Source organism: Abramis brama (genome assembly GCF_963993115.1).
Source record: "Abramis brama genome assembly, chromosome: 21".
NCBI lineage: Eukaryota > Metazoa > Chordata > Actinopteri > Cypriniformes > Leuciscidae > Abramis > Abramis brama.
In genome coordinates this window covers 8,761,976-8,789,823 of record NC_139983.1, presented here as the reverse complement: position 1 = coordinate 8,789,823, position 27,848 = coordinate 8,761,976, and the positions used below count along the sequence as shown (strand labels likewise).

At 37.7% G+C, this 27,848-nt stretch overlaps 1 protein-coding gene across 2 annotated transcripts in view; it reads left to right on the top strand.

Moving 5' to 3' along the window:
* The window catches only part of supt3h (SPT3 homolog, SAGA and STAGA complex component), a 124,181-nt gene that overhangs the window by 48,656 nt on the left and 47,677 nt on the right, over positions 1-27,848 (top strand). For both annotated transcript variants that reach the window (XM_084097647.1, XM_084097648.1), the window contains exon 3: positions 12,761-12,845. In XM_084097647.1, the coding sequence (XP_083953773.1) occupies positions 12,761-12,845 (85 nt within the window). The remainder of the gene's footprint in view (positions 1-12,760; positions 12,846-27,848) is intronic.

The window sequence follows — 27,848 nt, the reverse complement described above, 5'->3', positions numbered from 1 at the left end:
GAGGTAATTGAGACTATTCTTTGTAAATCAGACTATTCACTGTCTCCTCTCTACCAATAAGCTGGTGTGTGGTGGGCGTTCTGGCGCAATATGGCTGCCGTCGCATCATCCAGGTGGATGCTGCACATTGGTGGTGGTTGAGGAGATTCCCCCCTTCTATGTAAAGCGCTTTGAGGTCTCAGAAAAAGCGCTATATAAATGTAACAAATTATTATTATTATTATTATTATTCTTTGGAATACTGTACTTCCCTCAGCGTTTCCTCACCTGATTTTAGGGTTGTATTGTTATTTTGTAGTTGACTGCTGGTTAAACTCTCTTGTTATTTTGTGTTTTGCATGTGGGCCGACAGCAAACATCATGAGCTCATGCTGTCTGCTGTTGAATTTTATTGGTGCCATCTTCAGACACGTCTGTCACTGAGTTAGTGTGAGTGTGTGTCAGTGTCTCCTCTCAGTATTTACAGTAGTTTAGTCAGCAGTGCATTTGAATTATATTGCAGATGTTGGTTTACAGTGCAATTTTGACATCGCTGCACCAGAATGTAAGCAAACAGATGAGATCCAGAGCTTTCACTGAGGTTGACATTTCCAATAGGTATGATTCTATTTGTTTAATTGGCATTGCACACAAAGAAGTTTAGCTTTTTGACATGTCGGAAAACAAACACATTACATGTGCTAGGAGCCAAAAAATACTTAAAGCCAACGGAAACTCATGATCACATGTGCTCTATGTGTGCTTAATAAGTTCTCTTATGAAGATTACTTTTTCATTCAGTTATTTATTCACTCATTCATTCATTTTTTATTTTTTTATTATTATTTTTTAAAGTTAAAAGTTTTTTCTCACTCTCTCACTTCACAGGAAAATACAGGATGGCATTTGTCAATGCAGCCAAAACTAAAAAGGTAATATCTCAGGAGAGTACCTTAAACACAAAGTCAACAGTCGCTTATCTTACTCCACAGGACCAGAAATCCAAAAACACAGGAAAGTCCTTCTTGGAGTACATTCATAGAGTACATAACTTCCAACATAAACAAACAAGGCTAGACAATGACTGTGTAAAACGGAGAAGTTTTTGCTTTTTAGTTTTCCGTTTCAAAACCATCTCCATTCACATGATGGAACCCACCGAAAACGGCTAAAAACGCTGCATTCTTCTGCCAGGCCATTAGATGACGATGAAACACTATAGATTGAAACATAAAACGCACAAGCCGACTCAATAGACCGAATGAGTCGGCTCATTCTATTTGTCTGACCTATGAAAAGACAAATGAAAAGACAAACTGTTTTTATTATATGTCAGCATAAACGAACATCGCTAGACAGGTAGTCAACACATCTGGTTAACACTTGTAATTAATATTCGGCTAAAATGTTGTAAAGATATGTAACAGAACAATATGTAAAACAGCTTAAAAAATAACACCAACGGGAACGTTCTACAACATTGCACGTTTACGTAATCACGTCTCCGGAAATTGAGTAATCCGTGTCCCAATGTGTAGTGAACCAGGTTCCTTACCAGTGCCTGGAATCATGTACACGATACACTGATTTACAAGCTCGGGAGCTATAGGGAGCTGGTTAAGACGCACCCGCAGTGTCCATTCATTCATTCATTCATTCATTCATTCATTCATTCATTCATTCATTCATTCATTCATTCGTTCATTCTTAGTTGTTTTGTTATTCATTCATTCATTCATTCATTCATATGTTAGTTGTTTTGTCCATTCATTCATTCATTCATTCATTCATTCATTCATTTTCATTTTCAGCAGTTTATTTATTTATTTAAAGTACCCTTGTTATGCTATTTTACAGATTTCTAATTTTGTTTTGTTTCTCCTAAAACTGGTTTACATTCATCCAAGGTCAAAAAACACTTTAATTTTCTCATAATATACGTTGCACATCACTTCATTTCTCAAAGAGTCTGAAAACGGTTTGTTCGAAGATTCAGTCCCTCTAAATCCCTCTGTTCCCCGAGCCTCCTCTGCTCTGATTGGTGGGATGGCCGAGTCTGTTGTGACTGGTTACTGCTTACAGCGCGTGTCGGAAACTAATATATCTGAATTTCAGCTCTGGAGGCTTCTTCAGCGTTGTATATACACGGTTATGTGAACAGTAACAATGGCACTAGTTTTTCCCTTATCAATTCCAGCGCGAGTCCTCATCCTTTTGAAGTTCATGGAAAGTGGATTTGTAGCGCAGAAAACGACAAATTTTCAAATTTCGCCAACGTGAATAAAAAGTCTTCCAGCCTCAGCTATAGTGTTTGAGGGCAGGTCAAAGTAGACATTGTTCGTGTGCATCCAATGAAGACCAAAGCCTGGCATTATGGAATTTTTTTACATTAGGTATTTAACAGGAAGTGAAACTGGAAATAATGACGACTCGTTTCGGCAGTTTAGAATCGATTTGTTCTTTTAGGAGACAACAACTCGTGCAGTTTGATCTTTGATACATTCACAAACAGCTTTATTACACACTACATCATGTCTTTGTGCTATTGTATTTTTTGAAATGTAAAGAAATGTTTAAATGTTAGGTTTGTTATGTATGCTATTAATTGATTAATGACTTAACTCTGCAATATGCTCCTATGTTTCCTTTCTTCCTGCCCAAGAACTGCAGATGAAATTTAGCTCTGTAGATATAATTCTGGGGCAGCCATGGACTGTCCATCGTCTCCATTGTTAAATAATTATTACAAAGTTTTTAGTTGTTCAAAAATAAACCTGTCATACCGAGCATCTCTCTAGAGTAACAAAGCCTAATGGGATCCAAAAAATGTCCATGACACTCTCTCAGTTTTAGCACAAACCCCTTTCAACTTCTTAGACTCCTGCTCCTATCTCTCCCCAAACCTAAGAGGTTTAAATGTGATTAGGAGCGAGGGAAAAGGCACACGTCAATAATCACTCACTTATCTTCATTACGTGGTGGCAGCAGAAACTGTGATTTGCGGGTCGCATGTGTTTGTGATAAAGGAACTCTCCGGGGCTTTGTGCCGAGTGCAGCGGGGTTCACGTGTTGTCCAGCACTCAGCTCCAGGTGCTTTTCAGCAACTTTTACCTCAAATGAAAGTGTCCTGCCAGTTTCTTTTGGCCTTGGGTTTCTTAGGATGAATGATCTGTGTTCTTGATCACTCAGACCTCAACACAGGAATCGTAGACTGTGCCATTTGTTCTGTTCAATTGCTGTTTTCAGTCTTTCTAGGGCATGTTGAATGGCATTAAATCTGCAGAATTGAGTTTAACAATACAAAATATTGTTCAATCAATATGCATAGGACATTTAACCCTGGTCTCTTTTTATACTGTCATCATTGCACATTTTATTTTTCATTATTAAATGCGTTTGATTCAAAATGATTTAAAAGAAGTGGATCATTTTTGTACTCAAACATTGTGACTACTTCAGAATTGTGCTTCGAAGAAATAGCTGTACATTATTTCGCTTTTTTTTTTCTTACTAAACGTCTATACAAAGCTTTTTGCGATTTTGAACTTGTTTGATGGTTAATGAAGGATCTAAAGTAACATTTGAGTGATTCTAGAACATTCCACTTTTGTCTATTTGACCTGTGTTTGAAACATGTCCACTGTGAATATTTCAGAAACGTGTTCCTCGATCGTACATGAAATGGCTGTATTTGTTTGGACGAAGTCAAATAAGCGGTCGGTAATAAGTGTTGAAGGTCTCAATAACGCTTGCCAATGCATTGAACAAAATAACAAACTGTGCTTTCACTTACGACTGGAGCTGCCACAACTGTTTATTTTACCAGACAGTGTCTGCCAGCAACTTCACAGATTTTTAAACAAACATTCAGAGCTTTTGTGTCATTTGACGGGTAGAAACAGAGCACGGAGTGTGTCCATTAGAGTGATGTGTGTACGGCCATAAAGAAGCAGTCAGCGAGGTTTCACTTAAATGTGAGATGAGATGAAAGGTCACATAGACTTTGCTCTCCATTCACCTCCATTCAAATCTAAGCATGTTCAGAGATGTTTTGTCTCTCTGTGTCCCGATGGTTGAGTTTAGAATTTGTGTGATCGGTGTGTGTGTGTGTGTGTGTGTGTGTGTGTGTGTGTATATATATATATATATATATATATATATATATATATATATATATACACACACACTATATTGCCAAAAGTATTGGGACACCCCTCCAAATCATTGACTTCGGCTGTTCCAATCACTTCCATGGCCACAGTTATATAAAATCAAGCACCTAGGCATGCAGACTGCTTCTACAAACATCTGTGAAAGAATGGGTCACTCTCGGGAGCTCAGTGAATTCAAGCATTCAAGCGTGGTACCGTGATAGGTTGCCACCTGTGCAATAAGTCCATTCCTGAAATTTCCTCACTACGAAATATTCCACGGTCAACTGTTAGTGGTATTATAACAAAGGGGAAGCAATTGGGAACAACAGCAACTCGGCCACGAAGTGGTAGGCCACATAAAATCACAGAGTGGGGTCAGCGCATGCTGAGGAGCATACCTCCAAACTTTGTGTGGTCTTCAGATTAGCTCAAGAACAGTGTGTAGAGCTTCATGGAATGGGTTTCCATGGCCAGGCAGCTTCATCCAAGCCCTACATCACCAAGTGCAATGCGTGGATGCAGTGGTGTAAAGCACGCCGCCACTCTAGAGCAGTGGAGACGAGTTCTCTGGAGTGATGAATCACGCTTCTCTGTCTGGCAATCCGATGGACGAGTCTGGGTTTGGCGTTTGCCAGGAGAAAGGTACTTGCCTGATTGCATTGTGCCAAGTGTAAAGTTTGGTGGAGGGGGGTTATGGTGTGGGGTTGTTAGTTCCAGTTAAAGGAACTCTTAATGCTTCAGCACACCAAGACAAATTTTGGACAATTTCATGCTCCCAACTTTGTGGGAACAGTTTGGGGATGGCCCGATTCCTGTTCCAACATGACTGCTCACCAGTGCACAAAGCAAGGTCCATAAAGACAATGGATGTTCATTAATATGTTCATTTTGTCATAATTTGCTATATCCAGCAAAGTAAACCGTCAGATTGAAAAGGTGATTATCACAAAACTGCAAGCTTTTTTAAAGGTAAATTTAGGTGTCTTTCCAAAAAAGGACACTTGGAGACTCCAAAAGGACACCAAATTACCAAATGATATAAGGAGTCCATATAATTCATACATTAATGCACACTGCTGGTCATACAGCGGTGGGATGTTTTGATGTTTAGTCTGTTTTTCACACACCGTGCAATGCGTGAGGGCTGGTGCTCTTCGGTAACCATCACAGAATATGACAGAGCTCGAAACAGACACTGGAATGAATAATTCACTGAAAAGGCAATGTGAGTCTCTGTTCTCTTTTTACATTAGCACTGATTTGAATGCATTCACTTACTGGATTATTGGACTGAAAACTTTCCCGGAGTTTAGCGGCTTAAAATGATCTGATCGCAAATAGAGAAGATAAATCGAGTTAAAGGGTTTGATTGAATAGGAATTTCCACCTACCAGGGTTACAGGTGCATTGTAGATGCTCTCGACTTTGAAGATCATCTAACTGCGTGATTTCAATTTCGCGTGTTTCAGTAATTTATTTGTCATCTTCTCAGTTCTTGCGCACGAGTCGTGGCGCTCTGGTGAACTCGCGTCAGAGGCCATACAGAAGAAAATTAATAGTTGAATAAAGTCGTTATTTTTTTTATTTATTTTTTTCGCACACAAAAAGTATTCTCGTCGCTTGATAAACTTAAGGTTGAGCCACTGTAGTCACTTGGACTATTTTAACGATGTCTTTACTAACTTTTCTGGGATGTGAGGAGTGAGACAGCTCTCAGATTTCATCAAAAATATCTTAATTTGTGTTCTGAAGATGAACGAAAGTCTTACGGGGTTGGATCAACATGAGGGTGAGTAATTACTGACAGAATTTCATTTTTGGGTGAACTAACCCTTTAACACGTTAACATAGACCGCTCTAGTCACAGTGCTAATAATAATAATACAAGCCTCAAATCTCAAATCTGAAAAAAAAAAGAAGCTGAGTAGATCATGTTAACATTATGTTTAAAAAAAAAAAAAAAAAAATATATATATATATAATTTTTTTTTTTTTTTTTTTTTTAAAGCTTTAGAGAAAGACATCATACCCTGCTGCACATACTCGTTTGTGTGTCGGGAATGATTTAGCAAAAATATTATTTAACTTTGAGTAATTTATTTATGCATCATTACTGTATTTTTTATTTATTTAATTAAATTATAAGTGTAAAAAATAAATTAAAATAAATTTTAGTCCATTTTATTTCTGTAATTGGATGGTTTTCTAAGTGAAGCAGGGTGTTTATATGGGAAAAAAAGACTAAAGAGGCTACCTTTATCCAATAGGATTGTGAAAAGTGGCTGTTACATCGCAGAATAATGCCAGGTGATTAAAGGGAAGTTGAAAAGTAAGAGGGATGATGATTTCAGAATCAGAACAGAATAACGTGCACTGATGAAGTCATTATGTCGATTTTGCCTTCCTGTTAATTTTAAAGCGTGTCCCTTTTATGCTTCATGCAGATAATCTGGACTTTCTCATTGCTCTAATTCAGAGCTCATAAAACTCGCTGTCTGTGCACTCCAATTCCCTCATATCAAACTTGACGTCTGTTTTGCCGTCTCCTCTGTCTGAAAATAGCCCAGGTCCAGCACAACCCCACCCTATCACTATAAACGCCTCTGAGCCTGGAAAACTCCACGGCAGACACACACGCTGTAAATACATTTCAAAGTGGAAAAATCCTGCATAAAGTGTTATGGAACGGTCCGGAGAAGGACTAAAAGGTTTCTAAGGCCAAAATTAGACACACACACACAAACACACAGGAAATATTCACTTTTTCCGGTTTATACTGTAGCTAAACACTGGCTTTTTTTTTTTTTCATTCAGTGTCTTTAAAGTGACCCACAATATTTAGATGCTTTCCTTGTGCTGTGATCTCATGTGAAAGCCACCCAATGTTGAAGTCATTGATGAAAATTGCAGATACTGTTGAAACTGTCAGTTGGAAGTCAAATTCTAGACGTAGATTTCTTGTATATCTTATGAGTGAATCTCAGTACATTTCCAGACCACAATTCACCCTGGATCAAAAGAAATTATATTTAGCACAAGGAAAATTAGGCCTACTTTTCAGACCATTAAGAATGTGACAAATTATCCTCTGTAATGCAAAAATATAATATTTAAATACATGTATTTATTTACCGTATTTAATTTATGCATGACTACAATTTTTTATAATAGTAAATAATTTTTTAATTAATTATAATTAATAATTAATAATTATAATTTTTTTCTTCTATTCTATTTTTTTTTCTTCTATTTTATTTTATTTTATTATTTTTATTTTATTTGATTTAATGTTATGTATTATTTTATTTTATATTAATTTTATTTTATTCTGTTCTATTTTTTATTTTATTCTATTATTCTTTTTATTTTATTATTTTATTCTATTTCATTTTATTCTATATTAGTCAATTCTATTTTATTTTATTCTATTCTATTCATTTTATTTTATTTTATTCTGTTTCATTCTGTTTCATTCTATTCTATTCTATTCTATTCTATTCTATTCTATTCTATTCTATTCTATTCTTTTTATTTTATTCCATTTTTTCTTGTTTTGCAGAAGAATAAGGCTGTGGTTAGTTTGAGTCAATGGTCTGGACATCTATAAAAAGTGTATTATTTTCTGAAGTTCTGAAGTTGTTTCCAGGATACGCGGATGTTTTCTCACGGTGTTGTGATGTCAGAGCCCAGGTGAGACAGCCAGACTGCGTGACAGTGTTTAAGGACGGCACGTTACAGTCTAGAAACTTCCTCCATCCTCAGTTTCTCCTTCCTCCCCATGCAGATCTTGCACTCGTCTCCACGGCCCACGAGAGAGCCTGAAATATAAACAGAGTTTGCCGTTCTGCAGTTTATCTTGGGCTTAAAACTGCCTCATTGACTTGATTCAGTGCTTTGGTTCGGATAACAGTAGTTGCTGATTGAACAGGGATAAAGCCACTCTCTTTATCTACCTAAGTAAGACACACTCTAACGTTGTGAAATGAAAATATTATCCTAAAACCCTGCCCACGTTAGTGAAGTCAGCGTGTGCTGCCCGAGGGCTGAGCACATGCAACTAAGAGAGCACAAATTGTTTTTATATAAAACAAGTCATACTTTGGTTACAACCCTAATTTGATTTATCCAGCCGTCTGCTGAATGAATTCACAATCATAATTGTGTCGGTTAACCATGTAACAATAACTTTGGGGATTTTGTGATGTTTCAAATTTAGAATCATTACATGTAAACCTGATGCCACCATGAAGTGAGTACAAGCGAATAGTTCTGTTGTTTTAATTATTGGTGCTATAACTATCATTGTTTTTCATACTAGAGTTAGTTATTGATTCAAAACCCTAAACCCAAGTATTAAAGTTGGCAGGAAATATATATTAAAAAAGTCTCTTATGCTCACCAAGGCTACATTTGTTTGATCAAAAATGTGGTAAAAACAGTAATATTGTGAAATATTATTTAAACTGAGTTTTCTATTTGAATACATTTTGATCAAAGCTGAATTTTCAGCATCATTACTTCAGTTTTTAGTGTCATATGAAACTCTAAAAATCATTCTCATATGCTGATTTGCAGCTCAAGAAACATTCATTATTATTATTATCAGTTGAAAACAGTTGTGCTGCTTGATACAATTTTTTCCGGATTCTTGATTGAATCAGATTGATGTGCTGTCGCCTTTACTCTCGTTTGTTGTTTGTTTATTTTACCATTATTAAAGTTTGTGAACCTTCGCCGGTTCCCGCCTCATTTTTCCCATCACAACAAACCTCGTTACAGTAATATTTAAATACAAAAATGAAAATTCTGTCAGTAATTACTCACCCTTGTGTCGTTCCAAACCCGTAAGACTTTCGTTCCTCTTTGGAACACAAATAAAGATATTTTTAATGAATTCTGAGAGCTTTTTTGTCCCTGCATTGCAGCTAGCCTACACAACTACCACTTTGATACTTCAAAAGTTTCATAAAGAGATCGTAAAACTAATCCATATGAATCTGTGCATCATATAAAATGATTGTGTCTCTTCGGAAAATTGGACTAAACTGGATTATGGATTAGTTTTATGATCTCTTTATGAACTTGTTTCGCGTAGCTGTCAATGGAGGGTCAGAAAGTTCTCAGATTTCATCAAAAAGATCTTCATTTGTGTTCTGAAGATTGACAAAAGTCTTACGGGTTTGGAACGACATGAGGGTTTGTAATTAATTGCAGAATTTATTTTTGGTGAACTATCCCTTTAAATATAATAATTTAAATAAATAATTATATTATTTAAATCATTTAAATATAGCCCATTTTTATAATATTGGGTAGCGAAACCAAAAGAATATGAATCATATTAGTTGGCTTAATTCGTTTAACAAAAAGATGTTTCCTTCAGTTATTACATGCTTAATTATGCGTATTAAAATATATTGTTACTGATGTGTGCTCAACAAGCTTGGACGTGTATATGACTGCACGCTCAATCCACTCTGTGTACTTTACTCATCAGCTACTACATACATTAGATACATTTATTACATCTTAAATCTCTGATATGGTGGTGGTTGAGGAGAGACCCCTGATATGATTGTAAAGCGCTTTGGATTTACAGTAGTACGTATTATAAAGCGCAATATAAACGCCTCATTTCATATCTCCATATCTCTGTTTGTTATGTTGTTGTCTTTCTTTGTCTGGACACAAACACTACATGATGTGTGGTATCGTTTTATGGTAACAGAACATTTTATCGAGTACGAGACGGGTACACAAGCGCAGTATCGGTGCAATATTTTCACACGAATAATGATCAGTGACGTTGCACAGGATCTGGTGTACGTATAGTTTTACAAATCTGAAAATTTTTGTGTGTACGTGAAATCTGCCTACACTTTAAGGATGAAATCTGTGCAAAGTTTTATACATGATGCCCCAGGAATGTGTATTGAGAAAGTAAACTGGTTCAACTTTTTTTTAATCTTTCAAGCTAGTCCCGCTGTTCCTTTTAGTTTCCTCTGTTGACACACTGTATCGCGTCGGTCACAGAGTGTAAGAGACGTCTGGCCCCCGGGTCCCTGTGGACAAGATGTTTACTGTAACCATCTCTGATCTCTGCACTGTATTTAAACATTGATTGTTTTCTGGAATCAGGACTGTCAAATCAATGTGTTTACATCAGTCACATTGCTCTTTCTGTTTCTAAGCAAATCCGGGCAGCTGGCGAGATGGAAAGAGGCGGAGGAGGCCGTCAGCGCACCGCAGGCGTGTAAACATCGGCGGCGCACTCTGAACACAAAATCTCTATCCAAACATTCAGCTTATTTTAGCAAAACTGATGATGCTGTCTGGCATCATGTGTGCACACTTAGAGAAAGGACTCGATTCTTATCGTGAGGCTGGGCTCGGTTTAAGCGCTTGTGATGTTAGTTACAGTACTAGGGGGTCAAAGGTATTTCAAATGCAGGGGGAAGTTTCATTGAAATCCAGCTTGCATTATCATGGCTGCGCAACTCATTTTGGAGATATTGAGTAATATTAGCATTTCTATAAAAGTTATCAAACTGTAAAAGCTTCATCTGTGCTTTATCTTTATCATTCTGTGCTTATCATTCCTTTTAACTGAGTGGAAAAATTCTAAACTGTGTAAGAAATAATAATGTACAAGGCTGCGTTTCCCAAAAGCATCATGAGCCCAAGTTGATTGTGAAGACCATTGCATCCAATGCTCTCTGTCATTAACTTAGCTCACGATGCTTTTGGGAAACGCATCCCAGGTCATCTAAACCAACGGGTTTATTTTGTAATAATGACCGACCGATTGACCAATTGGCACACAAACTTTTAATATTAGAAGATCCACCAACATGTTTTTGTTGTCAAAATCCTTTAGAAAAAGCAAACCTTTTTTTATTCAATTAACACTTTGGATTTTTTATTTTTTTAACAAAGTTAAAACCAAATAGCTTTAGAGCTTTTAGCAAAATCAGATTTTATCAGGTCATGAAAATAAATAGCCGTAGAAGCTGGCATGGAGAAACAAATAAAAAACAAGGAAACAAACAAACTCATTGATGAATCAGAATTAAACATACCAGAGAGATGTATGATAAATACTGTATATATGATGTCAAAATCCATATTAATGTCCATTAATGGTGACATTAGAAACATATCAAATTTATCTGTGTATCAAATGTATTTGTAAAATACCAATATTGGGAAGAAGTCATTGGGATGACAGAAACTTCCCTTCTTATTTCGTTTTAGGCTAAAGCATTTATTATTTTACATTAACATGCATTATTTTATTTATTTTATTTTTTAATTAGTTTTCTTATTTTCTTAATTTATTTATTTATTTTATTTATACATTTTAAAGTGTTTTTAAGCTTCTGTCCAGATCGGAGTTTTATTTTATTTTATTTTATTTTATTTATTTATTTTATTTTATTTGTTTGTTTTTTTATTGTTTTTTTTTGTTTTTTTTTGTTTTTTTATTTGTTTTTTTTTTATTTTATTTTTTTATTATTTAAAAAAAAATATATATTTTATTTATTTATTTATTTATTTTATTCTGTCTGAAGTATCTAAATGCTCTCAATATTGTCTTACTAGTGTCCTGTTTTGAGCTGAAATGCTTTGTAACTAAACAAATGGAATAAATTACAACTCTGCAGTAAATTACAGTTTTTCCTCTGGGAGGCATTTGGATTAAAATACATTTAGAAAAAAAGAAAGAGAAATGCAATCAAATTTAATTGAGACGGTTATGGTTGAGATATCTATTAACCAGACACATGGAGCCAGAGTTTGAGCAGTAGGTGACTCTATACAGTAAGTGTCTCCCAACCATATAAAGTAAATGAAAATGTAATTAGCCACTAGTTTTAGCATTTTTAATCTTGCCAATGTTGCATATACTCTTAAAATTTGGCAAGTGTAATTTGTAGAGGGAAATCAATCAGCTAGATAGATAAAAGCCAATGATAAAACTCTCTTAGACATAACTTGTGTGGTTTTCGACCAGAATTATGTCACTTCTTAAAGAAAATTGGCTTTTTTCTTCTTCTAATGAAATAAGCGTAAATCATTTGTCATGGATTTTTGTGAAATGCTGTTGTTTCTAGCCAGACATGTTGGTTGATGAAGCCTCTTCCATCGAAGTGTTGAGCTTCTCATGGAAGTTCCCATCTTCTCGTCTTTTAAAGGCAAGAGTCTGTGGCCATCCGGTGGTTTGCGCTACTATTGGATGAAACCGTTGTGTCGATATTAAGCACAATGTGGGAAGCTTTGGCAGCTGCAGTGTGGGAAAAGCTGTGAATAAAGGCCTTCAGATTTTGTAAATAGCTCTCTTGTATTGGACACTCAAGCCATCTGTAATGAATGTCAGCTTTTGCTATGAATGAGTGATGCCTTTTTATTACCCAATTGAGGGCTTAACTGTGTGTTAATTGCCATTTTATGAACATTTACTCGCTGGGATGGCAATAACAGAATCTATTTTAGATTATTCATCTAAAGATTTTGAGGTTTCACTTATAGTGACTGCGAAACATGTTGGTCAAGAGCTTAAAATGTGCTATCCGTAGCATGAAAGGTAAAGTGGGTTATAATTTTTCTGAAATGTTTTTGACTTGCAGGTTTGCCCTTGGTGACGCTCGAAGACCCTTGCACGAGACCGCCGCCCTGGTGGAAGACATCGTGCACACTCAGCTCATCAACCTCGTAAGTGTGAACATCAGGCTTCTTGTACTTCCACAATGTGACAGATATTTTGGGATTTGATTGGCTTCTGAAAAGTAGGCAAAAATAATATTAATTTTCCCTGCTATGCAGTTCTATTTTATTTAGAACTTTTTTTTTTTCTGTAGAAGAATGCGGTGTGCTCTATTTTAATGAAATGTAAATATGCAGACCATTGAAGCAATGAAGTGAATTTATTTTGGTTTCATGTTGTTCATAATTTCAATATAAACTTTATGGTTGAGCACATTAGCTTGTGGGTACACTCATTGGCGCGTAACTTGACAACCGCATCACCGGTAGCACCGGCGGTGGTCCGCCAAAACACATTTTTTTTGTACGTGAATACTGTATTACGTAAATATTATGACATGAGTTTAGCACAAAGCTTTGTTTACAAAATAAACAATACGTTAGCAATTAAATGTTACTTTGCAGCCATGGAAACATTTGGATTTGTGCCGAATGAGAGAAGTACCCATAAATGCTAGTTATTTTAGTCGATAAAGTTTTAAATATGGATATTTTTCTTACACAAACACATCAGAAGGCCTTTATTAACCCGCGAGAGCCGTGTGGAGCACTTTTATCATGGATGGCTGCACTTTGATTGACTTCCAAAAAAAAACATACCCATTGACACCCATTATAAAGCTTGGAAGAGCCAGGACAACTCCGATTGTATTCGTCTGAAAGAAGAATGCCATATACACGTAGGATGGCTTCAGGGTGAATAAACGATGGATAATTTTCACCGCTAGTAGTTGGTCCATTACCAAAGCGGTGGTAAAAAACTGCCACCGTAACAGCCCTAATTGGCGAGAATAATAATGATTCAGAAAACACCTAATTGGTCCTATAGGGTTAACCAGAGTCCTTTAGCAGGTCATTTGGGGTCAAACATGAGTGCTGATAAGAGCTTAAGGTAACTAGCATAACTAGCTCGAGACATTTGCATCTGGAAAACGGTTTTACTGAAATCTGTAATTAAGTATAAATAGCATCATCATAGGCAGCCTGTTTTCCCTCCAAAGGGAACACCACCTTCTTCAAATGCTTCCTCTGCTTTTCCAGCCTTCTGAAATGGATCACATTCAGTCCGACCGCTGCAATGTGATATGAGAATTGCGCCGAGTTAAGTAAATAACTGTGCTTACAAAGCCAATTGCTTTCACTGCTTGGATAAACACCGTTCCTCCCCGGCTTACACCTTGTCATGCCGTTACCACAAGCAAATCAAAACACTGACTGTAACAGACCAGAATTCCCCTGAACGGAGCCCAACAAATATCACCGGGAAGCAGCCTGCGCTTTACTGGCACGCTGACTCCAGATATAATTGGTTACGCTCAGAGGGCGCCTTGAGTTTGGAAACTCACTCGGAGAATTATCTTGTAGGGGTCACGTAGCAAACTCTGACACGTTGCGGTGGTTTTAACCTTTCACCCTGTAGCTGCACGGTGCCCTCTCTCGCCTAAAGGAGTAAAGCAGCTTTTAACATTCATTGTTTTAACCTTTAGCCCGTTGAGTTGGAGAGCTCTTAAATCAGGCAAGCTGGTGGTCTGCAGGTTCTGCTTGGATTTATTTTGTATGCTCAAATTAAACGTGGTACATTTGTTTCTCTTCTCGGAGCCAAACCATCACAGTGGCTGAATCTGTCATATAGAAGCGGAATATGAATGCGAACACAAGCCGAATCAAACTAAATATTTGCGCAGCGCTGGTACGCTTTTGGCAACAAAAGATTTCAGACCCTGTTATTACCAGAATGTTAAAATCAACCCATTTTCTTTGACACTGATTTGGGGTCTTGCAGTTTGCAGAGTAAAAGGCCCCACATTTTATTGTGAAGATTAATGGAGTTTGTTCTGACGCTTTCTTCAGTACGAGGGCCCTCATATGTTCCCCTTCTCGCTGAGGAAAGCTCTAGTAGCCTAATCAACTAAGATACATATACATTTTCTACTACTATCTCTTTTAATGTTTTAAACTTTGTATGAAATGATAAGCTACATGTTATTTCTTTGTCTCACTCTCTCTTGGAGATGGCATTTATGCAGGTATATACTTTATAATTTGTTCAGCTTTGCATTTTTGTCTTTTATTTATCATTTAGCATTATTGTTTTAATTAGAAGATACCTGAATATTTATTTATCGGATCACGAAAGGTCCTCCAGCCGGGACTCGAACTCATGTTGCCCGAAGCACAACCGCATTACACCTCAATTACAACTCATTGCACTGCTTATATGAGGCTAATGGCTAACAGTTAAAAGATATTTAAATATTTTAACCGTAATAAAAAAAAAAAATCAGCTATACAAGGCATTTTTGTTCAGTGATAACTACGAAGAAAACAGCTAGGCTGTAAAACCATAGACATAATGGTCTTTTCAAGTAATTGTACGAACTTCCCGGTGAAGCCCCGCCCACTTCCGGTTTTATTCGAACACAGATACAAATAATTTTGCGATTGTTACAGATATATTCCCATCTGCACACCCCTACTATATTCACTGGCTTCCAGTTACGCCCGTACGAGAGTCTAGTTCTGACGGAAGAGTGAACTATGATCCGACGCATGACGTATTGACAAACTCAGAAGCGCAGAGGATAGAGCAACACAAAACACCATTCACGAATTAGAAGTCTAAAATGAGAATATTTAAAGCGAAATGTCAGAGGAGCTTGAGTTTGTTGCCCATCCCTGTTTGTTTGAACCGCGAGAGGCATCTACTCTCACCGAAGCTTACGCTACACCTACATCCACCTACGTCATGCGTCGGGTCAGAGGTCACTCTTCTGCCGGAACTCAACTCTCTTGTTAATGCGCGTACGGCCGGAACCGGGAGCTAGTGATTACAGTTTTTAAAGTTATAATTAGAAGGCCTTTATCAACCCCCTTGAGCCGTATTGATTAATTTTATGATGGATGGATGTACTTTTTTGGGCTTAAAAAAAATGGTACCATTCACTGCCATTATAAAAAGTTTGGAAGAGCCAGGATATTTTTTTAAATAACTCTGATTGTGTTTGGCTGAAAGAAGAAAGTCATATACACCTAGGATGGCCTGAGGGTCATCTATTATGGGATAATTTATTTCTTGGTTGAACTAATCCTTTAAGAGTGTTTAACTTTCTTCTCCTGTGTTCTATTCTTCTGTAATCCAGAATGGCAGCACAGCTGAAAGGTTTGTTTGAGTGGTGCCCTTTACTCTACTGGTGTGCATTTGCATTTCCTTCAGCCTGAGGCTTATTCATTTTACTTTTGGTGTGAAAGGGCCTTTCCATTTGGCAAAAATATGACTTTTGTTTCTTTTTTGTTGTTAAAATCAAATAAGCAAGCCCAGCCCAGGGTGTGAAAGAATAACGCAAAAGTAACTCAATGCATTACTTTCCATAAAAAGTAACTAAGTAATGCAATTAGTTACTTTTTTTAGGGAGTAACGTAATATTGTAACACATTGCTTTTAAAGGTAACTTTCCCCAACACTGAGGATCAGTGTACAAACAACAAACTGAATGAAATTATCTCTAATGTGGGTTAAAGTTGCATCTTTAACAATTGCTGGAATCAGATAATAAGTAAATGATGCTGAATAGGACATCCCAGAATCAATCGCTCACTTCTTAATATTAAATGAAGATCCTCCGCTATTTTCCTCATGCCATCTCTTAAGCATATTTTATGAAATTGTTCTGACTTTTGTATAACAAAGTTCACCCTGAGACCATTTCAGAGTTTTTAGTCCAAAGCAAATTATATAGGTTTATAAATTGCTCCTTTATAGCATTTTAACTTGTTACTCGCCATGAATATAGCCAAGGAAGCTGGCAAGATGTTAAGGCACAATAAATAACCAACCAAATCAGTTAGTTGTATTATAAATCACATTATTAAAATCTAAATCGAGCCCACATGCCATCATCTAAAACTACAGATTTACATGATAAAGCTGTGACATGCATTGTGTTGCATGTAATTTACAGCATATTTTCAATTTAATGAACCCAAGCAAGTATTGATTAATGTTTCAGATCACCAGACATCGAGCTTTGAAGAACGTCTCGCGGATATCCGCCTTTCAGCACCTTGTAATTTCCTCGAAGTGGCCGATCTACTTGTGCTTTCTTCATCTGACAATCCCAGAATGACACGGTCTGTTTGGCATTACGGCCCTATTTTCGTGTTTATTTTCTCAGCACTATAAATAACCCGCTCGTCTCAGCAGTGAGCACTAAACAGGGCATGATGGTGATAACCTTTCATTAATTTTGGGTTTCCTCCCTCGTGGATTTATTATTGTTAGGAGAGGCCAGGTGTTGCGCTGCTCGGACTGTAATTGTGAGCAAGCTACTTAGTCGAAGACCACAGCGGTAATAAACCAAATTGCACAATAAATCCTTCCCAGATGGCCTGCAAAACAGTGCACACCACTCTGTCAGTCTGTGTGTGTGTGTGTGTGGTGTGTGTGACAGAAGACATGAAGTTACATTTTTACACCTCACATACTCTCTCGGGTGTCTGTGACTTACTGCCTCATGATTTGTGGTGTCTCGGGTCAGTTTGCTGCCTGAAACAGTTAGAAACTGTATTTTTTTATGCTTTATGTGTATGAATTTTGAATCATATTAATCATAATTCCTGTTACTCAAACAGTAGAGCATGGCGCTAGCAACGTCAAGGTGACTCACCTTCAACTCACCAATCAAACTCAAAAGAAATTTGTTCTAGACGATTCATTCTTATCTGACAAGAACTTAAAGGATTAGTTAAAAAAAACAATTGTCATCAATTACTCACCCTCATGTCATTCCAAACCCGTAAGACTTTTAGTTTGTCCTTGAAACATAAATGAAGATATTTTAAATAAAATCTGAGAGATTCATGTCCCTCCATTGACTGTCCATGCAACTACCTCTTTGTCACTTCAAAAAGTTCATAAAGAGATCGTAAAATTAGTCCATTTGAATCGAGCGATTTATTCTAAATTTTACGAAGAGACATAATCACTTTATATGATTAACCGATTGTATTTATGCTTTTATACGAAACAAAAAAAGGTATTTTGAAAAATGCCTCGTTTTTTACTTGTTTGTCTGTACAATAAAAGTAAATGCCGTCCAATGTTGTTCAAAATATGTTTTGTCGAATTTGAATCGAATTTGAGGTTCTCACAAAAAAAATCATTAAGCCCTCGACTAGCGATCCCTATGCTCCAAATTACAAATAAACATCTAAAATTATCTTTATTTGTAAGTTTTCTGAGGTGTACCCTCCTAAATATTTTTTTTGGTTTGTTTTAATCCATGAAAAAATGACATTTTTCTCAGCTCGCTTCTCGGCGACTGTGCTTCCCCTAAGCACAGGTTTGGTATCGTTGTTTGGTAAGTTTGGTATCGTTGTAAAGCAAAGCATTCCAACTTTGTGAATATTCATAGTGAATTCTCAATGGACCAATGAACCAATGAAATGTGATTTTGAAATTCATGCTGATGTAAAAAAATCCAGCTTGTTGCTAAGCAGTCACAATAATCCCTTCTGTGATTAATCAAAACACCCCATGCTGTGGCGCATTGTGGTATCATGGGATATCCATCCTCTGAAAGCACGAAAAAGAAACTTTTCAAGTACTTGATTTCTTGGAGCAAAACCAGTTGAGAAACACTGATCTGAAATGTTCCATCTTTAGGAGCTTGAGTTGGGACAGGATATGAACTGAGTGACGGTGATTCAGCAAAATCTTTGGGTTGTTGCTGAGTCACAGTCTGCTGTGATGTCAGTCATGCATGTGTGAAGGTTTCTGTGAACAGAAAGGACGGCCGCTAGTTGAAAACAGATTGGCCAGGACCTTTTGTTTAACTCACTAAAGGACTTTGAGTGCTTGTACATTGACAGACGGTCAGGAATGATGACGCTGACCATGACTCAGTCTTTTGTGGAGCATCTCTCCATTGTGTGCCATACAAGCTGATGTTTACGGGATCCTTACAGTGACCTCTAGTGCTCGACTCCATACTGTATTTGAGATACTGTCATTTTACCTCTAAAATAGCTGTCATTCACATTCTTCAGTTGTTTTTAAAATACAAATATGATTGTGTTGTAATTTAAGGTTTAAGATGATCAAGGTGTTTTGAGCTTATATGATTACCTTTAAAAATGATGAGTTGTAAAAATTATTGTACTAGGGGTATCGGGTTTGTATATTTCCATTTATTTCTTCCATTTCCTAGCGTTCTTTAAATTATCTTCTTTTGTGTTCCGTAGAAGAACTAAAGTTCCATTTCTTTTTCCATTGAAGCTTCAGCTACTTTTAAAGATGTTCTTCAGTTAAAGATTGTGTATGACTCTTGCAGAGACAGATGATGGAGTTTTATTAGTTTAGGTTCTGTAATCTGTGTGGGAAATTGTTAATCCAGCATCAGACTTCCTCCTACTGGAATGACTGGTTGGAGAATAACCAAACATGCCTGTGAAAAGCCTTCACGTTTCTCCTGACATGTGAAACAGAGTTCACTTGGCGTTTTCCTGTAGCACCAGGTGCAGATGTTGGCAAGCTTTATTCCCAAGGAGTTTTTCCTGATTCCAGTCTTTCTATCAGTCTCAAGGGTCTTGTTTTTTTGCAATGACAGCAATTTTGCTATACAACTCTTTCAGTACGGACCACCATTGTAAATTTGATTAGTGCATGTGAAAATTGCACTAGTCTGTACTTCTGATGAATATATTTATGAGTCCAATGTACCAATCAATTTAATTACCAGTAGCCAGCTGGTGAAGTCAAGTTCAGGGATTTATTTTGGTCTCCCAGAAGATGGAAATATTTTCCCTTGATGTCCCTGTAGGTACTTTAGAAGACTCTTATATATATATCACACCTATAACATTTAAAGTTTTTTTTATGTATATTTTGATATTGTAATAATTTCAAATTTAATCTCCAAATTAAGAAATTCTCCAAATTAACAAAATCAGGGCTCAATTTTTCTATTGGCCCAGTCAGACATGCTCAGATTTGTACATGCCCTGTCAAAATGAACAAAAGTTTTTGGGCCCTATTTTCGATCTAAGCGCATAGTCTAAAGCGCATGGCACACAAGTGCACTTAGGACGTGTCCGATTCGGACAGTGGATTCCACTTTAGTTAGTTAGTTAGTTCAAGTTTATTTCGGTCAACTTCAAAAGAAAGAAAGAAAAACAATTTACAAGCAAACATAGAAACAAAAATTCAATTAAAATGTAAACAATATTTTTTTTAAAAGAAAGAAAAAAAAAGAAGTTGCTTGACCCGAAAAGGTGTCGGCTGAAGCTTATGCTTATTGTGCCGATCCTTTTTACATTTCATTTATTTTACACACAACACCAAAAAACCCCAAGGCATCTTGCGTACATAAAGAATGACTAAAAGAAAAATAAGCTAATTTTATTCAGCTTTGTATAATGTAATCATCTTTTTTTAAAATAATTTCTTAAAGCTACCAATGGATTTACATGTTTTCAGTTCATCATCGAGACTATTCCACAGTTTAACTTTTGCTAGTTTAACGACGGGAAAAATGGTCCGTGCACCCAGCGCATGGTCTAAAGGGTTGTCCCTATTCTCTTAATGAGTAATGGGTGTGTTTTGGGCGTAACGTGCAATAAACCAATCAGAGTCTCATCTCCCATTCCCTTTAAATGTCAGTTGCACTCATGCCATGGCAGATTTGCTATTGGAATTTGAAAGTGGAAAGACTGAACGCGTCTCCAGAGTGCAAACGGATCTGCTCGTGTGCGAGGTTAAAATGCGCAAGCAGACCATCTATGGGACAAGCCGGTCTCCACCATATCTTTATGTACACAATAATAATCTTTTACATTGTAATCCATTTATTTTTATTTGGCATGTTTGTGTGCTGCTGCTGCCTGTGTTTAATAAAGTTAAGTAAGTAAAATGTATTTATATAGCACTTTTCACAGATAAAAATCACAAAGTGCTTCACAATAAAATATAATACAGTAACAAATTCAAAATACAAGAATATTAAATACAAATAGAGAACATAACAAACAACCAGAGGCAAAGCATTCCACAGCCTAGGAGCCACTGCCTGGAATGATTGGTCCCCTCTAGTTTTAAAATGAGTGCGGGGAACCAGCAGTCCCGGCGCCATGGGCGGGCATTAGGGGGCCTGGCCCGCCCTGTGAGTCACTAGTGCCCACCCTGGACGAGTCTGTCTCCCTTCACCAACTCCACGTCAAGTCCCACCAGTCCTTGCTTGTTTGCACAATATATATATATTTTTTTTATCAATAGGCTACTGTTCTCAAAAGTTATCGTTTTGAATATACATAACTTCTGAATAAAAATGTGTTTGGTCTGATTTTTTATTTATTTTTTAATGGTAAATGGATTTGATTGGTTTGTCGATAGTGAGCGCAGAAATGCATGTGATAAGCGGTCTTATTAAGCTAGTCATTGAATCTTTGACTCAACCGATTCGTTCAAAACACTGAATCATTCAGTGATGAAAACACGATTGTGAGTGTTGCTGTGAGACGCGTTATGGTTCTGCTGTGATCTTTGTTTGGATTGGAACTATTTTCGCTGCTAAAATAGAACAAAAACAGTCAATATTTAGTCTAAAATGTAAGTGACGATATTAATTACTTGTTTATTGAACTGTCATATGAAATCAGTGTCACATTTTCAATCGTGATGGTATTCAGCACTCTTGGTCGTGTGATGTTGCTTAACTGTATCATATTATAAATATAAAAACTCCACATTTTGAATTTTTACGGCAGTACAGTGAGGAAAATAAGTATTTGAACACCCTGCTATTTTGCAAGTTCTCCCACTTGGAAATCATGGAGGGGTCTGAAATTGTCATCGTAGGTGCATGTCCACTGTGAGAGACATAATCTAAAAAAAAAAATCCAGAAATCACAATATATGATTTTTTAACTATTTATTTGTATGATACAGCTGCAAATAAGTATTTGAACACCTGTCTATCAGCTAGAATTCTGACCCTCAAAGACCTGTTAGTCTGCCTTTAAAATGTCCACCTCCACTCCATTTATTATCCTAAATTAGATGCACCTGTTTGAGGTCGTTAGCTGCATAAAGACACCTGTCCACCCCATACAATCAGTAAGAATCCAACTACTAACATGGCCAAGACCAAAGAGCTGTCCAAAGACACTAGAGACAAAATTGTACACCTCCACAAGGCTGGAAAGGGCTACGGGGAAATTGCCAAGCAGCTTGGTGAAAAAAGGTCCACTGTTGGAGCAATCATTAGAAAATGGAAGAAGCTAAACATGACTGTCAATCTCCCTCGGACTGGGGCTCCATGCAAGATCTCACCTCGTGGGGTCTCAATGATCCTAAGAAAGGTGAGAAATCAGCCCAGAACTACACGGGAGGAGCTGGTCAATGACCTGAAAAGAGCTGGGACCACCGTTTCCAAGGTTACTGTTGGTAATACACTAAGACGTCATGGTTTGAAATCATGCATGGCACGGAAGGTTCCCCTGCTTAAACCAGCACATGTCAAGGCCCGTCTTAAGTTTGCCAATGACCATTTGGATGATCCAGAGGAGTCATGGGAGAAAGTCATGTGGTCAGATGAGACCAAAATAGAACTTTTTGGTCATAATTCCACTAAACGTGTTTGGAGGAAGAAGAATGATGAGTACCATCCCAAGAACACCATCCCTACTGTGAAGCATGGGGGTGGTAGCATCATGCTTTGGGGGTGTTTTTCTGCACATGGGACAGGGCGACTGCACTGTATTAAGGAGAGGATGACCGGGGCCATGTATTGCGAGATTTTGGGGAACAACCTCCTTCCCTCAGTTAGAGCATTGAAGATGGGTCGAGGCTGGGTCTTCCAATATGACAATGACCCGAAGCACACAGCCAGGATAACCAAGGAGTGGCTCTGTAAGAAGCATATCAAGGTTCTGGCGTGGCCTAGCCAGTCTCCAGACCTAAACCCAATAGAGAATCTTTGGAGGGAGCTCAAACTCCGTGTTTCTCAGCGACAGCCCAGAAACCTGACTGATCTAGAGAAGATCTGTGTGGAGGAGTGGGCCAAAATCCCTCCTGCAGTGTGTGCAAACCTGGTGAAAACCTACAGGAAATGTTTGACCTCTGTAATTGCAAACAAAGGCTACTGTACCAAATATTAACATTGATTTTCTCAGGTGTTCAAATACTTATTTGCAGCTGTATCATACAAATAAATAGTTAAAAAATCATACATTGTGATTTCTGATTTTTTTTTTTAGATTATGTCTCTCACAGTGGACATGCACCTATGATGACAATTTCAGAACCCTCCATGATTTCTAAGTGGGAGAACTTGCAAAATAGCAGGGTGTTCAAATACTTACTTTCCTCACTGTATGTTAACTGAGTTTCTTTTTTGTGAGCTGTGCTCATTTGTTTCGATTGAGTTTTAAACATTCGTATCCATTTTTTCGCATTGGTCATTCGGTTGCTGTGAATTAGAGCTTTAATTCTCTGCCCGAGCCCGAGCCCGGACTCGACCCGACCCGACCCGCGGGCCGGGTCGGGCCGATATTTCCCGCCACTGTCCTCGGGCCGGGTCGGGTCGGGCCCTTGATAAAGCACGTCACGTGTCATGCGCAGCGTCTAGTCCACTCGCACTCGCAGTCTCGCACGCGTGACGCATCACACCTGCTGTGCGTGCTGTAGGCTATTCTGTTGCTATTCTAAGTGCGACATGGATCTTTAAGAAGCAAAGAAAAAAATTAAAACAGGAGAATTAACTTTGAGCAAGTTTGGAGGAAAATCGGAGGTATGGACACATTTTAAACTAGTCGTGGGGAGTGACAACATAATGTGTTGGCTTTGTCTCGTGCATTAAATGCGCACCTATGACAGCAAACAAAAAAACAAAAAAAACGGGGACTTCCACGATGAACAGACAAGCAGTCTTGCCATGACAGAAATGATTATAGTCAGCCTCAGGCCTCAATATCCGCTTTTGTTACTTTGTTTTCCGATCCATTCAACTATTTCTGAATAAACAAACAACGCAGTTTGCATGCTTCTTCCTTGTCGCATTAGGTCTATTCATTAAGATAATAATTAATGAATGCACGCACAATTATGAACTTGATAAATGTTACAGATATGTTTTACTACAAACAAATGCCTTTCAACTTACATGTGCAAAATTCAGAATTCAATGAATGTGCTGCAATTTGTACAAAAAGAGAGTCTGTAGTAGCCTACGTGTTTTAGCCATTAAATAAGCACATAGTTTCAAGTTTGTTAAATTTTGTTTTGAAGAAAGCTTTTCTTTAAAGTGAATTTCGTTTAGTATAAATTGTGTCTTAATTTTAATACATTTTCCATCAACCAATTGCCTGGTTTTAATACATAAAAAGCAATATAGCAGATATTATAATCATGACATGAAGTCGCCGGCGCGCCACGGTCACACCATTTGAAACTCGTAAAACACGCTGTCACCGAATTTACAAATGCACATCTTGCTTGTTGCTCACACATTATGTTGAAATAACAATATGTTGAAGTAAGATTATTAATAATAATGAATATTTAAGAATATTTGATTGAATGCTGAATGTTGTGCTTGTTCAATTTAATAAAATTAAAACTTTAATTGTGATAATTAAAATAATTGAATATTGAATAGCCTATTGCGTGGCCAATTTTTGCTCATTTATTAATAGTATTTATAATATATATATAACTGCGCAGCTCCCTCCTGTAGCCTTAATGAGCACAGCAGCACCTGCTTAAAAAAAATTCTGGCGCCGCCCCTGGTTATAACGGCCCACATATTAAAAATGGTCGGGTTTAAATCGGGCTCGGGCTCATAATTACAGTGAACGTGTCGGGTCGGGCCGGGCTCGGACACAACGTGCTCGGGCTCGGGTTGGGTCGGGCTTGATTTTTTGGGCCCGATTTAAGCTCTACTGTGAATTGTAAAAACACCTCTTAAATACTTGCGACAGATGCGAAAATCGATTTTTCCCCCCAAATCTTTTTACATATTTTTTATGATGGATGAAAGTTTCGGAGGCATTGTGTAAACGTGATTGACACAACGTGAGGTTGTATTTATATACAAGAATTTCGGACTCAGTCTGCAAGAAACTTTAGCGTCGGTACATTATACATTATATAATATCATGCTCTATCGATCATTATCACTGTATCATAATCGATTAATGTTATTATGCAAGAAAGTTGATCTCATTTGTGCCCCCCTGAAAAAATGTAATGCCCGTCCGTGAATTTGTGTCTGGCGCCGGGTCTGGGAACCAGTAATAGCCTCTGATCTAACCTCTGATCTCTGACTCCGGGTGGGAGTGTGAAGCTGTATCAAGTCAGAGATGTAGGTAGGAACTTGAAAGTAAGGACTTGGGCTCTGAAAGTAAGGACCAGGATTTTAAATTCTGTACTGGACTGGTAACCAGTGAAGTGCTGCTAAAACAGGTGTGATGTGTGCTATTTTCTTAATGTGAGTTAAAAGCCTTGCAGCAGAATTCTGAACAGCCTGGAGACAATAAAGCTCCTTCTTACTCAAACAGGTAAAAAGACTGTTGCAGTAATCTAAACGAGAGGAAATGAACGCATGAATGATCATCTCCAACTCACCTTTAGTCAAAAATGATCTTAATTTGGAAATATTCCTCAGTTGAAAGAAACAGTTTCTAACTAATTGTTTAGAGTGGAGCTCCAAGGACATAGCATAACACCTAAGCTCCTGAGGCTCGGTTGGACAGACGAGCCTAAGTTACTAATATGCCATATTATCTTTGGGATTTTACTTTCAGGGGTGATAATTAGTGTTTCTGTTTTGTCTGAGTTCAGAAGCAGCAAAAAGTTGTCACATAACCACTGTTTGATACTAGTCAGACAGTTGATTAGAGAAGACAGTTTAGAGAACTCAGTTTCCTTAAAGGGACACTCCACCCATTAGCATTAAGCTTTGCATTGTTAGAAACCCAGTCATACTGTTGAATGGTCGTGCAACACTCTCTCATTTTCCCCTGAGACGGGAGAAATCCGTTATTTACCTCTTACACTTCCTCCTACAATGACGCAAAAATCGTCATTTTGCGTCATTGTAGGAGGAAGTGTAAGAGGGGGGGATCTCTGTTGAGACTACAGACACTCATTCCTCATCTTTCCCAGGGGGCGGGAACCGCTCACGCTACAGATCAGTGGGTGGGACTTTACTCTCTGAAACTGAAAGCAATATCCTCCATCTTGTTTGAAGCTAAGCTAACAGGCGCTGTGGAGACAGATGTAAAGTTATGACAATAGCGGAGGAGAGCGCTCAATATGATATAGAAGAAGAGGATTTCGGAAGTCTGATGCTTGAATCAGGTGTTTGTGGCTACCTTTACAAGCCGCATTATAGCGAAGAGCTGCCGAGGCAGAGGACCTGCCTGCCGCGGACGAGGAGCCCAGACTGGCTCGAGTTAGGGCGGACTGGTGGCGCCGGTGATCTCACTATGCAACTACGAACCGCTACGAACACAGAGATAGAGTCCGTCTGCGGCAAAGAATTTCAACGATGACAATTTCTCCTGGACGAAATCTCTGAATCAGACGAGGACACGGACGTTTGTGTTGTGAACTATCCTAGTTTCGCACCGCATATGTTCTGACTGAACATCCAGGTACCATGCAATAATTCACCTTTTCGAAAGAAATACAAACGAGGAGTAATGCACTAATGAGTTCGCCAACTAACTAGACATTTTGTGTGAAATGAATTTCAAGCTCTGGTGGTAGCTAGCCTTGTAGACGGAAGAGTGATTTCTCTTATAGGCAGATATGCGCTTTCTGGATTAGTGGGAGTGGCTTGCGGAGCTGTGCAATGTGGTGCATTGTGGGAGTTGTTGTCTTTCATACAAATGCGTCCTGAAGTTATTTTTTGTCTTTCCTCGGTCACGAAATTTCGAAGGCACCAAATTCAAAATTTATTTTACATTTCGACTACATATATGACCCACTTTAAATAAAAAACAATGTTCAAATGGGTGGAATGCCCCTTTAAAGGAGCAGTACAGTTGTATATCATCCGCAGATAAGCAGAGTGTACGCGCGCTGTGGACCCATATATAGGCGCACATTACTAACGCGCTCTTTAAATAACAAAAAAAATATTGCGCCATTGACTTTAGACCAGGTTTCAGTTGGTCAATGGCGCAGTCTATGTCAGTTGCATCAAAAAGCAACGCGCCATCAGTGCGCCTGAACACGCCTCGTTTTCAGACTAGCACACCCATGGGCGCACAGATGGGCGCAAATGCATTTGCTATTTAAACAATGTGGCGCAGGACGTGAAAATGATAACTGCGTCAGGCTGAAACTAGCAAAAAACACTTGTCGCGCCTGGCGATGCATTGTGCAGGGTTTATGATAGGGCCCATAGTTTTCTGGCTGTTTTTGACCCATGTAACCTTAAAATCTGTGCTTTAAGATTTTTAGGTAGGTCTAACAGGTAGGATATGAAATTTAATAAAGTTATCAAACACTTCACAGACGTCACTGCATAAGTTATAAATTAAATATAGTTTAAAGCTACAACAGTTATTTAGTCAAGAGCAGTGAGGGATTATCACTTTTTTTCTTCTTTTCTTTATATTTATCCTTAATGACAAACAGAAGCAGGTTTATTAGGCTGCACATGATGTGGATCTGACATGCGTCCCATTTTCTCACAACTACGTTAAATAATTGCAAAGAGTTTTGTGCTTTGTTACTTCTAATAGTAAGGGATCATTGTCAAAGTTGCATTAAATTATTGAAAGTGAATGCATGATAATGTTACATATGCATTAATTTATTTATACATATAATAAAATTAAATTAAATAAAAACTATGAGTTATGTTCCTGTGACACTGTTTAAATCTGCACAGAAAGCATTCAAGCCACAGCTACATAACACAGCTCAACATAAGCTCAAAAGTGGCA